This window comes from Eriocheir sinensis, unplaced genomic scaffold, assembly GCF_024679095.1.
Source record: "Eriocheir sinensis breed Jianghai 21 unplaced genomic scaffold, ASM2467909v1 Scaffold660, whole genome shotgun sequence".
In the NCBI taxonomy this organism is placed as follows: domain Eukaryota; kingdom Metazoa; phylum Arthropoda; class Malacostraca; order Decapoda; family Varunidae; genus Eriocheir; species Eriocheir sinensis.
Window position 1 is genome coordinate 174 of NW_026112010.1, and position 14,827 is coordinate 15,000.

The following is a 14,827-nucleotide window of genomic DNA, read 5'->3' on the forward strand; positions in this document are numbered from 1 at the left end:
CGAGTAGCATATGTTTCTCTGTGCACTTTTTAGGGCTTAAAATGTCACTTTTTCCCGTGCATTATTTCAAAAGCCCTTTACACTTGTTCACTGTATATTTAGCATCACTAGTGGTGTGGGGCATGTTCTTCGCCACCTGTGAGCAGCCACTTTTACCTGCTGGGTGGACATTTCCCTCACTGTTGGCCCTGCTGCAGTGAATGTGTTCCACAGGCGGGACACCCTGGAGGTGAAGGTCCGTTGGTGCTGGCTGGCGCGTGACCTCGGCACCCCGACCTGCTCGTGGCTGGTGAGTACCGTTCTCGTATCTCTCACAGCCTCTCGCGGGGGGAGCCTCAGTCTCGCCAGGTGTGGTACTCCTTGTACCTGGGCCTTGTGGAACACCACCAGCGCAGCGACGTCCCGGCGGTGCTCCAGAGTGTCTAGATGTATAATATCCTGAGGGGGCGGCTGAGGGTTGTTCTCCTGTAACAGTCGCTGCACCCGTCGCTCCACCTTGTCCAGTCTCTGCAGGTGTGTGGCAGCGCTGGACATAAAGGTCAGAGCCCCGTACTCCAGGTAGGATCTTACCTGGGCCTTGTAGAGGAGCATAATTCCTCGCTTGTCGAGGAAATTAGCCACTCTACGAAGGGCAGAGACACGTAGGGAGGCTTGGTGGGCGACGTGTTTCAGGTGGCGGTCGAAGCGCAGCTCTCGGTCCAAGTCCACTCCGAGGATCCTGACGTAATCCTGGAGCGGGAGGGTGACGGAGCCAAACATCACCCTTCCTTCGACAGCTTGTGTGGCTGCCGAGAGATCACCATCGCCTGAATCTTCTCAGGAGCAAAGTTCACCTGCCAGCGCTACCCCCACTCACGTATCAAGCGTAGTTGCTGGTTGACCTCAGCAACCGCTTGCTGGCTTTCTTGGCGAGGGTAGGAGAGGGAGAGCGTGCAGTCGTCAGCGTATGCAGAGACTGCTGGCAGACTCCTGAAAAGGTCGTCGATGTACAGATTCCAGAGGACAGGTCCCAGCACAGATCCCTGAGGGACTGAGGCACCCACTGGGAGGTCCTTGGACTGCTGGCCGCCGACGACGACGTGGAGGCTTCTTCCTTGAAGGTAGTCGCTCATCAGCATCAGCAGGTGTCCTTGGATGCCTTTGGCACGAAGCTTCTCCAGCAAACCGCGTGCCACACCCGGTCAAAAGCACCCGCGATGTCGAGAGCGACGACAATGGTATCCAGGCCGGTGTCTAGTGAGTCCTGCCAATCCCTGGAGAGGAGCTGCAGGAGGTCTGAAGTGGAGCGGCCAGATCTGAACCCAAACTGCTGGTCAGTGATGAGGGCGTTGTTCTCGAGGTGGCGGGTGATGGCCTCCACCACTATTCTCTCGAAGAAATTTAAATTATTAATATGGATTTAGCACTTTATTTGGCACCTCAAACCTACAAGATTATCTATCTATTGATTACCAGATGCTTCAATCTGTAGAGGTGGCCACAGATGAGTCACCTCCATGCACTCCTATTCCCTGTCAACAGGCACCTTTCCTTTCACTCAACCCACACTCTTATTCATATACCTCTCAACATCTCTCCATCTCACTCTCGGTATACCTCTCCCTTGCTGCCCCAGCACCTCACCATTGTATACCCTCCTAGTAACTCTCTCTTGCTCTACATACATTTCACATGCCTGAACCACCTCAAGGTGTTCGTTTTCACACTCTCCAGTACATTCAATCCCACACCATATTCCTTACGTACTTCCACATTCATCCTTCTGTCCCTCCATGTTATTTCACGTGCACCTCTCAAGTAATTCATGCCTTCCTGGTCAGTTTTATCATAGGCTTTCTCCACATCCATAAAAGGAGCATACAACTTTTGTACTTTCTCTATAGATACTTCTCCACTTACAATCTTTGCATAAGGCTTCAGCTATAGTTAGAGCATATCAGGGATGTTTTAAGCCAATTTCTATATTATAGTATTAGAGACAAGTTCTGCTTAAGAAAAATTTGACCTGGACAAGATCCCTGTTCATTACATAAGCATACAAATGCCTATTGATAATAAATGGTAGCATACTACTATCACATTCTGGCTAAAGAGGTCCATGATATTCAATAAGCATACTGGTGAGATCCAGTAAATATCTACATGTACATATACCATTAAGGCAAGACTGAAAACACAACAGAGCTTACCCATGGAAACAAGCCTTCACGCTTGATGGATGGATAAGCAGACACCATCTTCATTCCAATTGCTTTGTATGTCCCCATAGGATTTGATTCAATCAAGGGATAAAACTTTAGATAATAATTTTTTGTCTCTTCAATCAGCTGTAGCCACACTTTTCGGGAACAGGTAGGCTCTAGTAGCATCGCTTTCGTCGCCCCTGACAGTTCAGGCAGAGGTGGATCTGTGAAATATTGTACTGGTATGGAGTATGGAGTGAGTAGGGTGGAAAATGGAGGGAGGGAAGAGCAAAAAGCACTGTAGATTATATCTGTGCGGATGAATGAATGAGGAGGTCTGTGAAAGATGCAAAGGTATATAGATGTATTGGATGTGGTCTGTTGGACCACTAAGAGGTGGAGAAGTTACAGGAGTAGGTAAAGATGTAAGTTCTGGAGAGTGGTGTAGAGAAAACTAGGCAAGTATGATTTGGAATGAATGGATACAGTAGGTGAGTATGGTGTTTAAGGAAGAATCCAGCATGTGTAGATATGTTTGGGGTAAAGAGGTGAGGTAGAGGTCTGAAGAGGACAGCATGGTGGGTGGACTGGGTGAGAAAAGTGGTTGAAGGGAAGAGAGCATACAGGGAGCAGCTGGGAAGCAGAGGGAATGAGAACTTGGAAAGGCAGAAAAGAAAATTATTTGTGGAAATGGAGAACTGAATAGTGGGATGAGGATCTTGGGAGCAACTTGAGTGAGAAATGGAGCATAAGAAGCTGTTCTGAAAGGATTTGAAGGGAGTATGGGAAGGGAACATGGGAGTTGGTGAGGGTGTGAAGAATGAATGCAAACAAATCTGGCAAGTGAGGGGCAGGAACAGAATATATAAATACTTTCCACCCTTCCAAAATTGGTTTGTCCAAAGTTACCTTTGTTATAGGCACCAGTGCATCACCAATCTAATTACTATAATTCACAACTAGGGTCATAAACTAAAACTGCAACTTACGTTGTGGTATTCCATCACTTAATGGTCAATCTGACTCCTCTTCAAAATTTTGTGTAGGGGAGGTAGGAGGTGAAGGGGGAAGGGATAGGGTCTGATCACTGAATGAACTGTAGGGGGATGGTGCTAAGATGACAGTAGAATCGGGTGAGTGGGGAGGAAGGGAAGCAATGAAATCTAGGAGTTGCTGTTCCTGTCGTGGGGACGAGGGATGAGGAGCATGTGAGGGTCCAGCAGTAGGGGATGAAGGGTGAGGAGGGTTTGATGGGCCAGTGGTAGGAACTGTGGAGGGAATGTGTGAAGGGGCAGGGGAGTGGACTAAGGAAGATGAATATGGACTGAAGGCTGGAGACAAAGGCTGTGAGGTGTTGGGCTGCTGAGAGTCAGGAGACTTGTCCACTGCTATAAAAAAATCCGAGTGTCTCTTTGTCTGATGGGACGTTGAAGTGCAACTGGTTGAGCCTGCAGCAGATACACCAGTACCCCAGTAAAAGTACATTCTTATACAGTTTTCAATTTTCTAATACCTAGAAACTTATGTTGAACACCTGCAATGAACCTATAAGTTTCCTCTACTTGCTGCTCACCCAATAAACTTTGTAGCTTTATCTGCATAGCCTCAGATTATGGCCCCTACTTTATTTTATATGCCCCCAGAGCCATGGCCCCCAGTTTGGTACCCCCACACCCACACACATATATATATATATATATATATATATATATATATATATATATATATATATATATATATATATATATATATATATATATATATATATATATATATATATATATATATATATATATATATATATATATATATATATATATATATATATATATATATATATATATATATATATATATATATATATATATTTTGGGAACCACACACACACACATACACACGCACACACACACGCTCACCATACGCACACGCACATACGCTCACCCACGCATGCACATGCATAAACCCACACACACACAGATATATATAATGTATAGAGCATAAAGAAATCTTTAAGCCTACAGTTAGCACACTATGGTTATCAAAATAACCCTATATAGCCTATGCAGGCAACAATCAGAAAATGAAGAGTTAAATGTACCTGCTATTAAAGTAGATGGCCGTTGAGGTGTGGCATCTGGACTGTCACCTGCAGGAGCTTCAACCGAAGAAGCTGAATTGTTGCTTATGTCTGCCAGTGTGTCTCCTTGGTGTGCAGCAGAACTAGTGGCAATTGGTGTGTCCTGTTCACCTTGCTGTGGAGCAGAAGTACTGGTACTAGCAGTTGATGTGTATTGTTCTTGGTGTGCAGTACCACCATGTACGAGTAACTTGCTGCTGGATGGTGAATACTCTTCATCATCAGTTAACAGGAGTAAAACTTCATATTTCACTTCTTCTAACACTTCATTGTCTTCTATGAGGCTTCCACAAGCCTCCAACACAAGGCGGGCCGATCTTGAGACAACACAAAGTTTATCCTTTGCTGCAATAGTTAGAAACATATTAACTTCATTTAACTCTTCATATAGCTACAGTACTAATAATTTGGAAGGTCACCTATGACTAGAAGTAGAATCTTGATATAAAGTCATTTTAAAGGTAAATTGTAGTAAAATAAACATGTAGACAATACTGATAAAGAGGTAATCATGGTTATTATAAATTAAAATTATGCTCTACAAGATGCACCTGCTTTTTCCAATTTAGACCTACTTGTATTAGTTCATGTTTCATTCACATTTGGAAAATAAATATTAGGGCTACTGTACAATCTCATACACCACAGCTTCTAATAAATTCTGTGAGAAAATCTGCAAATGTTTCAGGTTAAAAAAAAAAATGAATAAATAAATTTTAAAAAAATAGAAACTTAGTATTGTTCGACATAATCATTAAATTAACGGAGGTACAAAGAATCGGTTCATAATTCTGAAAAAAGGATCATGACAAAAAGACTAAATTCATGAATTCTGAGGTACCAGTAACAGGGTTCAAATGTGCAGTATCGTACTGCATATACAGCAATTTTGACTGCTTACCTTTTTGCAAAAGACTGTCTATATCTGTCTCACATGCAACCGTCTTCCTTGTTTTACGATTACTGCTCCATATTCGAAACACTGGCATGCTATAAATGTAACAAAGAGATAATAATACAGGTACTGAATATAAAAGCAAAATGAAGGGCTGGAATCATATAATGCTACACACTCTTTAAAAAAATGTGCTTACTAACATATAGGTAGATATCTTTTTTGTGACAAAATATTGTAGGATTAACCAACACATTGGCAACCATGCTTATCTTGTGTGTGTGTATATATGTATGTATGTATGTATGTATGTATGTATGTATGTATGTATATATATATATATATATATATATATATATATATATATATATATATTTATATATATATATATATGTATATATATATATATATATATATATATATATATATATATATATATATATATATATATATATATATATATATATATATATATGTATATATATATATATATATATATATATATATATATATATATATATATATATATATATATATATATATATATATATATATATATATATATATATATATATATATATATATATATATATATATATATATATATATTATATCAGCTTATATATATATAAACATTTAAACTTGTCAGCTTGGAAACATAAATACATAATGGGATCAATATTAGGAGTGGCCAGCTTGCACTGAATACTGAAACACTAATAGCCCCATCACCTACTCCAATACAACTGCTTTAAATTATACATGTTCAACAAAATGACAGTATCTGTTTGTTACATACATTTCATTATTTACATAATGAACAGGTAGAGCCAATTATTCACTATACTGCAATAACTCAAAACTCTTAGCCTTCCAGTTGGTGTCACTACATATGAATTGTAATGGTCATCATAGCCACAATTTGATAGCTTGTCAACTACAAAGAATTTCATCTGATCATACACTAAGTTATGGCACAAAGACCACCGACTGGAACCAGCTTTTCCCAACTCAGGAGTACTGCTACTCCAGGTTTATATGTAGGACCCTTGATACTCACTGCTGGTGACATGTAAGCCAAAAGAGGCTCAACTACTTCCACATTGTGTTCTAGGAATAAGCATACATTGTCCCTTGATATCTGGGAATTTTACTGCAATGTCTACTTCAGTACCTTCTTTAACTATATCCCCAGCATAGAGGAAATTCTCATTGCCAACTTCCAAAAGAGGATTAGAGCAAAGCATTCTGTAACACATATATTTCTGGTGGTACTCTGACATGGACTTTGATATATATTTTGAAACAATGCCACTTCTTTTGTTTAAAAAACCATGCTTCCTTCAAACCGAAGGCACCACTGATTCCTACCTGGGCCAAATCTCTTAATTTGCTCAGGTATATGAAACAGTAATGAAATTTAGGAGTAATTGTCTCAGATGGAAAAATTTCTTGAAATTTGTAATGGTGACTGCTAATCAGCTGGTCTAGCTGTCCGACAGTGTTTAGATCAGCAAGTGGTGACGTAGCTAGCATTGTTATGTGTGAAAGCCGTACAAAATTCTTCCACATCTCATCATCTCTCTTTACTTTATGTCCAATTAAGAATGGTAAAGCATAACACAGGGTCAAGATTGATGCTGAAGTTTGCTTTATTTTCTTATCAGTAGCTAGTTGCTTCTGGTCTATTTTCTCAGGTTTATGACTTGAATCTAGGTATGAAAATGCAAAGTTTTCCATCTGAGCATTCAGATAGGCCAAGCTGAAATAATTCTTGCAATACACAAAACTATACAGCATTAATGCCATTTCATAAGGGACAATGCCTTCTGTTAACACATGCATTGGGTCATGGACAAGGCATTGACTTAATGGAAAATCTTTTATATTACTTAGAGCACTAGCTTCTTTAATTCCCCACATTTTACTCCAATACTCCATGGATGCCTTACTCAAAGTCTTCAAAGCAGCTGTTCTCTCACTATGTTCTACAAACTGGCGTTCCTCAAGTCAACTTTAGTGACTTCACAAGTTCTGCAAGGCTTGACAGCAAAAGCAACTCCTTCTTTGAAACCTCCCAGCCATTGTGCAGCAAGAGTATCACATGGAACCATTACCAAAGCCCCATATACAGTTTGCTTAGAACCATTTATTTCTATTTCTATTCCTTTTTGCTGCATGTCATTCAAAGTATTTAAAAAATCCTGAAGAAGAGGCTTAACTCCAAATTTTCTAATATCCCTGCTTTTGGCTATAGCTATGAGCTGAATAGATGACAGCTTTGATCGAAATTGAGGTGGAATATTTGCTAAGCTGTAGTAAAACATGGAGAGCTTGTGCTTTTTTACATGAGTGCCAAGAGGATTCACTATCTCCATGTCATCATGATTTAATATTATTTGCAATGCATTTACATTCTGCTGAAATACTGTATGCTCCCTAATAAATGTTCCATCACATATATCATGCATCATATCATTTTGTGAGTAATGGGATGTTTGCACTGCTCTTAATACCTCTGGCAATTGTAAGAGAGCCTGAATGCTCTCCTTGAATGGTACATAATATCCAAGCTTCTTTATTTCTCTTGTTTCTCCATTGACTGTTTTACTTTCACTCCCAACTAAAACTTCTTCAGGTGATATCAACTTGCAGTGAGTTTGGTAATATTTATGTCTATTATGGTCTGTACTTATATTGCTGAAATCAACATGTTTAATAGACTCCAAAACCTCACTTTCCAATTTTATTCCAGAAGTAGTGACTACCTTATTAACTGCTTGGGTCACATAATGAGACACTAATAGTGATGTGTGTGCAATGATATCATTAACAGCACTCTTTGGAATTCTGTGTTGTGTTTCTAATTTCAATGCATATTCAGCATTCTTTAAAAATGCAAAATTTTCAAAGAGAGTATTTGTTTCATCACTGGATATATCAAGAACATCTCCAATAACAGATTCTTCACCACCAGTAGCTGCCATATGTTCATCACTGATGCTACCAACTTCTTTGTGGCATCCCCAATTGTGTTGCTTAAAAGCTTTCCAACTTTTAGTAGTGTAAGCACATGTGCCAAGGTTACATGATATTAAGAAATTAGGACTATTTTTGTGCACTCTAAGTATATGATGAATATATCTACTGACTTTTGAAGTAGAGAAAGGGCACATAGAGCAATTATGCATAACAGCACTCATGATTAAAAGGTTATTTTTTTTCCTCAGCAGTATGCATCAATTATGTACCATACCAGTAGCTACACCACATGAATGAAAATTAGAGGTCATTCATTACTTCAACTTAGCACGGATGACATTTATGGGCTGAGTTACTGAATTTCTGTATGGAAGGCTATGGCCAATCTCATGCACCAGTTAACTATGACTTCATCTGATCATTTACCCCAGCCAATGGAGATAAGAGGGGGAAGAGAAACTGGGCAACAACAAAAGTTAGGGTAACCAGTACACCTGTCAGTAAGCATGTTTGTGTGTGTGCAACATATATGTTACAACAACTCCAAAATGTAATAGCTTTACAGTACATACCTTTATACTATTACTCTTTATACACACCTTGCAGCTACCAGTGTTTGAATTACATGGAAACAGAATTGGATCGTCCTGGGTCACCTCCTCACAGCTACACTTGGACTGGTATCCAGCAGCTGGTATCGGTGTGGCCTTTCGAATAGTGCTTTCCCATACACACACCTGTAACAGCAAGAAACAAAGTAGGGATTTGGAGACATTAACTCGTAAAGCGTCAGAGATGTATGATGTACACTAGAAAACTTCTGCCGTTTTCCTGATAAGTTGCACCATCAAAATATGTTCAAATACTGTTCTCATACATTGCAAGCATTGCATGTGCTAACATTGATGTTGTCCTATTTGCATTATTTATGTTTACCTCTCTAGTGTTTTTTTGCTATGTTGTTTAATGCTTGTGAAACACCATCATATGTGAATTGTGACATGCATGTTGCTTTCTTGTATGTAATACAAGTACATGTGATGAAGAAAATGTCTCTGAGTGATGTTTTTGACAATTCGAATCAAGTTTGTTGTGCTTTTGTGTTGGTATTTACTAGATGCCGTTATGGCTCTGAAATATGGTTTATTGAGAATTATGACATGCATGTCGCTATTTTGTAATCAAACTAGTAAAAACAAGTAGATACATATAATGGAGTGGAGGTATATGAGTTGACTTTTATGCCTTTTAAAGAATAACTGCTGATTTTTCCACCATTTGCAGAATATTTTGTGGTTCTAAAAATACCCCTTCCAGGCACTTCTGGGAGCAATGACTGTCATTTCCGTTAATTTCACATCACTTTGGATAAATTTAGCCAAAACAACAACAATAATGAAAAAGTAGTAGTAGTAGTAGTAGTAGTACATAGTAGTAATCAAAAAAGAAGAAAAAGTAGTAGTAGTAGTAGTAGTAGTTGTAGTTATGATGATGAAGAAGAAGAAGAAGAAGAAGAAGAAGAAGAAGAAGAAGAAGAAGAAGAATATATGAGTATCATTATTATTATTATTATTGATAACATTATTAGTTCTATTATTCTCAAGTTGTTGTTATTATTATTATTATTATTATTATTATTATTATTATTACTGCTAGAAATAGCAGAGATATAGTGGTTGTTGTAGTGGGAGAAATAGTAATAGTTCTAGTAATAAATAGTAATGATAGGTGCAGAATTAATAATAATAATAATAATAATAATAATAATAATAATAATAAATAATAATAATAATAATAACAATATCATAATATTATCATAATATATCATAATTACCTATTAGAGGTTTTTACTGTTATTCTTGTAATCATCATTATTAGCAATCCTCAGGGTAAATATTTTACAACTTCACCAGTCTTTAGATGGCTTTCCTATCTTTTTTAAATGATAAAGGTATTCATACTGAGTAATTTAAACCCCATATATATCCACTGCAAATTAATGGTTACAGAGATATAAGGACTGATAGGTTAAGTTAATTTACCCTTATAATAGCTAACCGAGGGCTCACATGGGGATAAAACCACCCTGTTAGGCTTGGTTAAAATAGGCTTGATCAGTTCTGTTCAATATCGAAATAGTTACAGCTGAATAGAAAGCAAAAAAAGCTTGATTTAAGCATCTAGGGAGGCGGTGGCCGAGTGGATAGGGTGGTGAGTGTGGGGTGGGACTGATGTCGACGTATGGGTTCGAATCCCCACCAGTGCTACCTTAAAACTTTGTGTCATTTGCCGAGTGGCTTAAAATCACCTACATGTCACCCTGACACCCAAGTTCTAGTTGCATCTGTATCTATAAAATTCACTGTATGTCTGTCTGTGTGTGTTTGTTTGTTGGTGTGTTGATTTTTTCATCACTGACACACCGTCAGAGCCAGCTCAACCAAACTTGGCATGCAGATACCTGGGCACCTCTGGATTGTCCTCGGGGGGTCTAAATTTGAGTACCCCTTTCGGTTACCACGTTACAGGACGTGCCATGTGAAGAGAAACTTTAATGAAAACATACTTTCCCTCATAGCGACTTAATGGTTGGTCTGATCCCATTTTTGAGGGCATACTTCCTTTGCGGAAGAAAGAGATCTACAACTTTGCTCTCTATGAAAATTTCTGTATCTGTGACGCAAATGGTGTTTTTTTTTTTGCACTTTTATGTTATTTTTGGGCACTTTCATGTTACGGTTGAATTACTTTGCCTCATAGCGACTTAATGGTTCCACTAATGCACCTTTCCTTATAATCATTCTTTCTATAAACAATGCCTGTACAACTTTGCTCTCAATAGAAAATTCTGTATCTGTGACACAAAATGCGCTATTCGGTATTTTTAAGTTACCGCTTATGGTACCGTTAACTTATAAAAAGCGGAAAAACGCAATTTGTTACTTTTTTTATTGATAGCGAAGTTATAGAGCTATTTTCTCGAAACAGAATGGTTATTATAAAAAGTGCATCTCGGGAACTGTTAAATCTCTGTGATCCAAAGTATTTAAATGGTACCATGAACGTGGCCAAAAATAACACAAAAGTGATGTAATTTCTCTCTCTCGCTCTCTCTCCCTCAACAGAAAAAGACACACACACACACACACACACAGAGAGAGAGAGAGAGAGAGAGAGAGAAACAACCCGGGCAACGCCGGGTAACTCAGCTAGTATGCAATAAAGATGAGCTTTGGGGTGTATAGCATGGGCCTTTCAGGTGCCACTATAAACCCTCGCCCGCACACCAACGGGCCTGCCTCTGACCAACATCCAAGTGGCAGACACGCCTACGGTGCATAAGGGCTAGGATGTAAAAAAAAAAAAAAAAAAAAGCGACCCGTCCCTGACCCATGACGGCCATTGTGAGACGCAGAGACCGGTGAAGTTGTAAAAACTTACCATGCTCAGCGGCAAAGGCTACAATAAGCCGATAAAATACTCCAACACAGAAAACTAACAACGGATTGACGAACCAAGTCTCTCTCTCTCTCTCTCTCTCTCTCTCTCTCTCTCTCTCTCTCTCTCTCATAACCTCTTGTTATTAATGTAACTAACTTACTTGTAATAGTGCGATATTCATTATCAGTTGACAGGCAGGGATGGCCAGGTAGAAAACTTTGTAAATTTTAAAACTCCACCACTGTCATCAGTCTCCGCGTTTTAAGATGGCCGTTCCTGGATCAAGATTTTCTTTCTTTTCCGCTAAAACTCTTACCATAGTTAACAGAACTAATCGAACCTATTAAAACCTAACCTAACAGGGTGGTTTCATCCCCATGCGAGCCTGCGGTTTGCTATTATAAGGGGATATTAACCTATCAATCCCTACCTAGTCACAGTGCAGGAATATTCACAACCTCAAGAACACTCACACGTACCTTGACCTGTTGTTGTTTTTCTTCGAGGCTATCGCTGGTGGGACACTTGGCCAGTGTTCTTCAAAAAGTGTGGAAGTAATTGAAACAACCGCGTGCGTCCCTCCGGCCTCCACCGTTGAACTGCGTAATGCGTATACAAGACTCCGACGCGTATCTCATGAGCGTGTTCGTTTTCGTGTCGATGCGTAACGACAGTTGCTTTCATTAAACTAAATATATAACCATTCACCGTTTCAGTAACCATGTGACTGCTTTTGTAATTAGCAAGTCATTTTGATATTAAGAACTAGACAATTATTTTACAAGAAGCGTGGATAAGTATTTCACAAAAAACATTCATGTTGGGATGGAGTTCGAACGATTGGTGCTGAAATAAGTGAGAGTTAGGATACTAAATCTCAAGCTTTTGGTAATTTTACTGGAAAGTCATCTAGCCTAAGTTCTATGGAAAAGATATTCAGTGCAAACATTCAGTGACTAAAACCCTTTGTTTCTGTCAGAAAAGAATTAGCATTCTGTAATGAGTTTCATTGCTAGCACACGTTGTGAGGCGTTGTTAAGTGAACACACGTGTTTATTTTTGTGATGTTCAGATAATAACAAGTGTGTTTTAAGACACCTTAAATCGCGTAATGATAATACATTATCTGTATACTTTGTCACATTTATTGATGTTCACCATATGTTATTTCATCATTATGACGTATTCAAACCATGCGTTCATTTGTATTGCATCCACATATCTATCTATCTACATCTTTCTATATATATATCTCTATATATATCTAGATATATATTTATATATATATATATATATATATATATATATATATATATATATATATATATATATATATATATATATATATATATGTATACATATATATGTATATATATATATATATATATATATATATATATATATATATATATCTATATATATATATATATATATATATATATATATATATATATATATATATATATATATATATATATATATAAAAATTGATCATTTCCATTATAATATGCAGGGAAAATGTAGTGCTGTACATTAAACATATATTGTGTTTTACGTAAAACGTGTGAAGTGTTTAACATAAAACATAGTCGTTTCATAATAAACATTAAGTGTTGCATAAAATACATCTGGTATATTTCCTTGTTTTTACAAAAACAACTGTGTTTGCCTAAAAACACACAAAAAAGTATTTACATGTTGAAAGAAAAAAATTATTTTTTACAGTGTACGAGAACAACCGCCCACACGCCACTTCACGAAAGTAACACCATACCTTAGCTTAGCTTTACACACAAACAAATCAAACACACAACCCCCCAGCATGCTGGAGAAATACAAATAAGGTGCCCGATAAACAATAAACACCAGAACAACTAACGAACCTATACCATACAACTGTACACTCCTACTGTCTTTCCTTTTCCCATACCTGTATCTTCCTCACTAACCCACTTCCTCTTCTTACTATACCCTTGATTTAAAAAAAAAGTGTAGATATCGGGGTGAAGGGGGGGTGGAGGGGGAAGGAAGTGTAGATAATGGGGTGGAGGGGGTGGGGGGTTGAAGGTGGTTGGGGGGGGAAGAAGTGTAGATAATTAGGTGAAGGTAAGGAAGGAAGTGTTAGGGAGAAGGAGTGCATATAACGGGGCTGAAGGGGACGGGGGTGTTAGGGGAGAGGAAGTGTAGATAACGGTGTGGAGGTGGGTGGAGGGGGAACGAAGTGCATGATTTTGTTTATATCAGCTTGGAGGGAGGGGGAAGGGGGTGTTAGGAGGGATGGAATGAAGATAATGGGTGAAGAGGGGGATGAGAGGAGATTGTTAGAGGGGAGGAAGTATAATTAACGGGGTGAATACGAATACGAATACCAATACTTCATATTTATACGAATACGAATAAGAATTCAAATACATTGAAATACTGATAATTCGAATACAAATACGAATGCTTCATGAGAGTATTCGTGAATGCATTCATGAATACTTTTCGTTGAAAATAACATTTTCCAGACCCCAGACCAGCCAGACCTCAACAGTCACAGCGGCCACGCTAGTGAACCTTTATCATACACGTCGGACAAACAGGAACTAAAATTTGTAACTTGGAAGGAACAATAACTATTAATTCATATGATGGATTTAAGATTATTCGGCATATTATTCGAAGAATACGAATACTTTTCCCAAGTATTCGAATACGAATACGAATACACCCAAATACTGTATTCGAATGTATTCGAATACGAATACCGAATACGAATACCCCATCCCTGGACTGGATAGGGGTGTTAGAGGAGAAGAGTTGTAGAAAACGAGGTGGAAGAGGGGGGGAGGAGGAGGCGTCAGGGAAGAGGGGAGGGAGAGAGGATGTTACCGAGGAGGAAGTATAAATAACGGAACGGAGAGAAGTCATGTATGGAGCGGCAACACTCAGGCCGCGAAGGTACTACGGTCATTCTCTCTCTCTCTCTCTCTCTCTCTCTCTCTCTCTCTCTCTCTCTCTCTCTCTCTCTCTCTGTGTGTGTGCGTATGTGTGTGGGGGGTGGGGTGGGGGGGGTGCCTAATTACCTTTTTTTTTTTTAACAGGCTATTGCTTCTTTATATTCTCCATATATACAACATTTCCTTCATCTAATCTCATCGCCCTTTTGCTTTCCGTTGAATTCCTACCTCCGCCGTTCCCTTACGC

General features: G+C 38.6%; 1 protein-coding gene across 1 annotated transcript; it reads right to left on the reverse strand.

Annotated features, from left to right (window-relative positions):
• Nucleotides 1-2,189: 2,189 nt before the first annotated feature.
• LOC126993733 (uncharacterized) lies at nt 2,190-12,238 on the reverse strand (the record flags this gene model as incomplete). The annotated part of the gene is made up of 5 exons (XM_050852908.1): nt 12,118-12,238; nt 8,797-8,934; nt 5,222-5,310; nt 4,282-4,665; nt 2,190-2,407 (listed from the first exon to the last, which is right to left on the reverse strand). Coding segments are annotated over exons 3-5 (690 nt in total), but the record flags the coding sequence as incomplete, so codon positions are not given.
• Nucleotides 12,239-14,827: the final 2,589 nt, after the last annotated feature.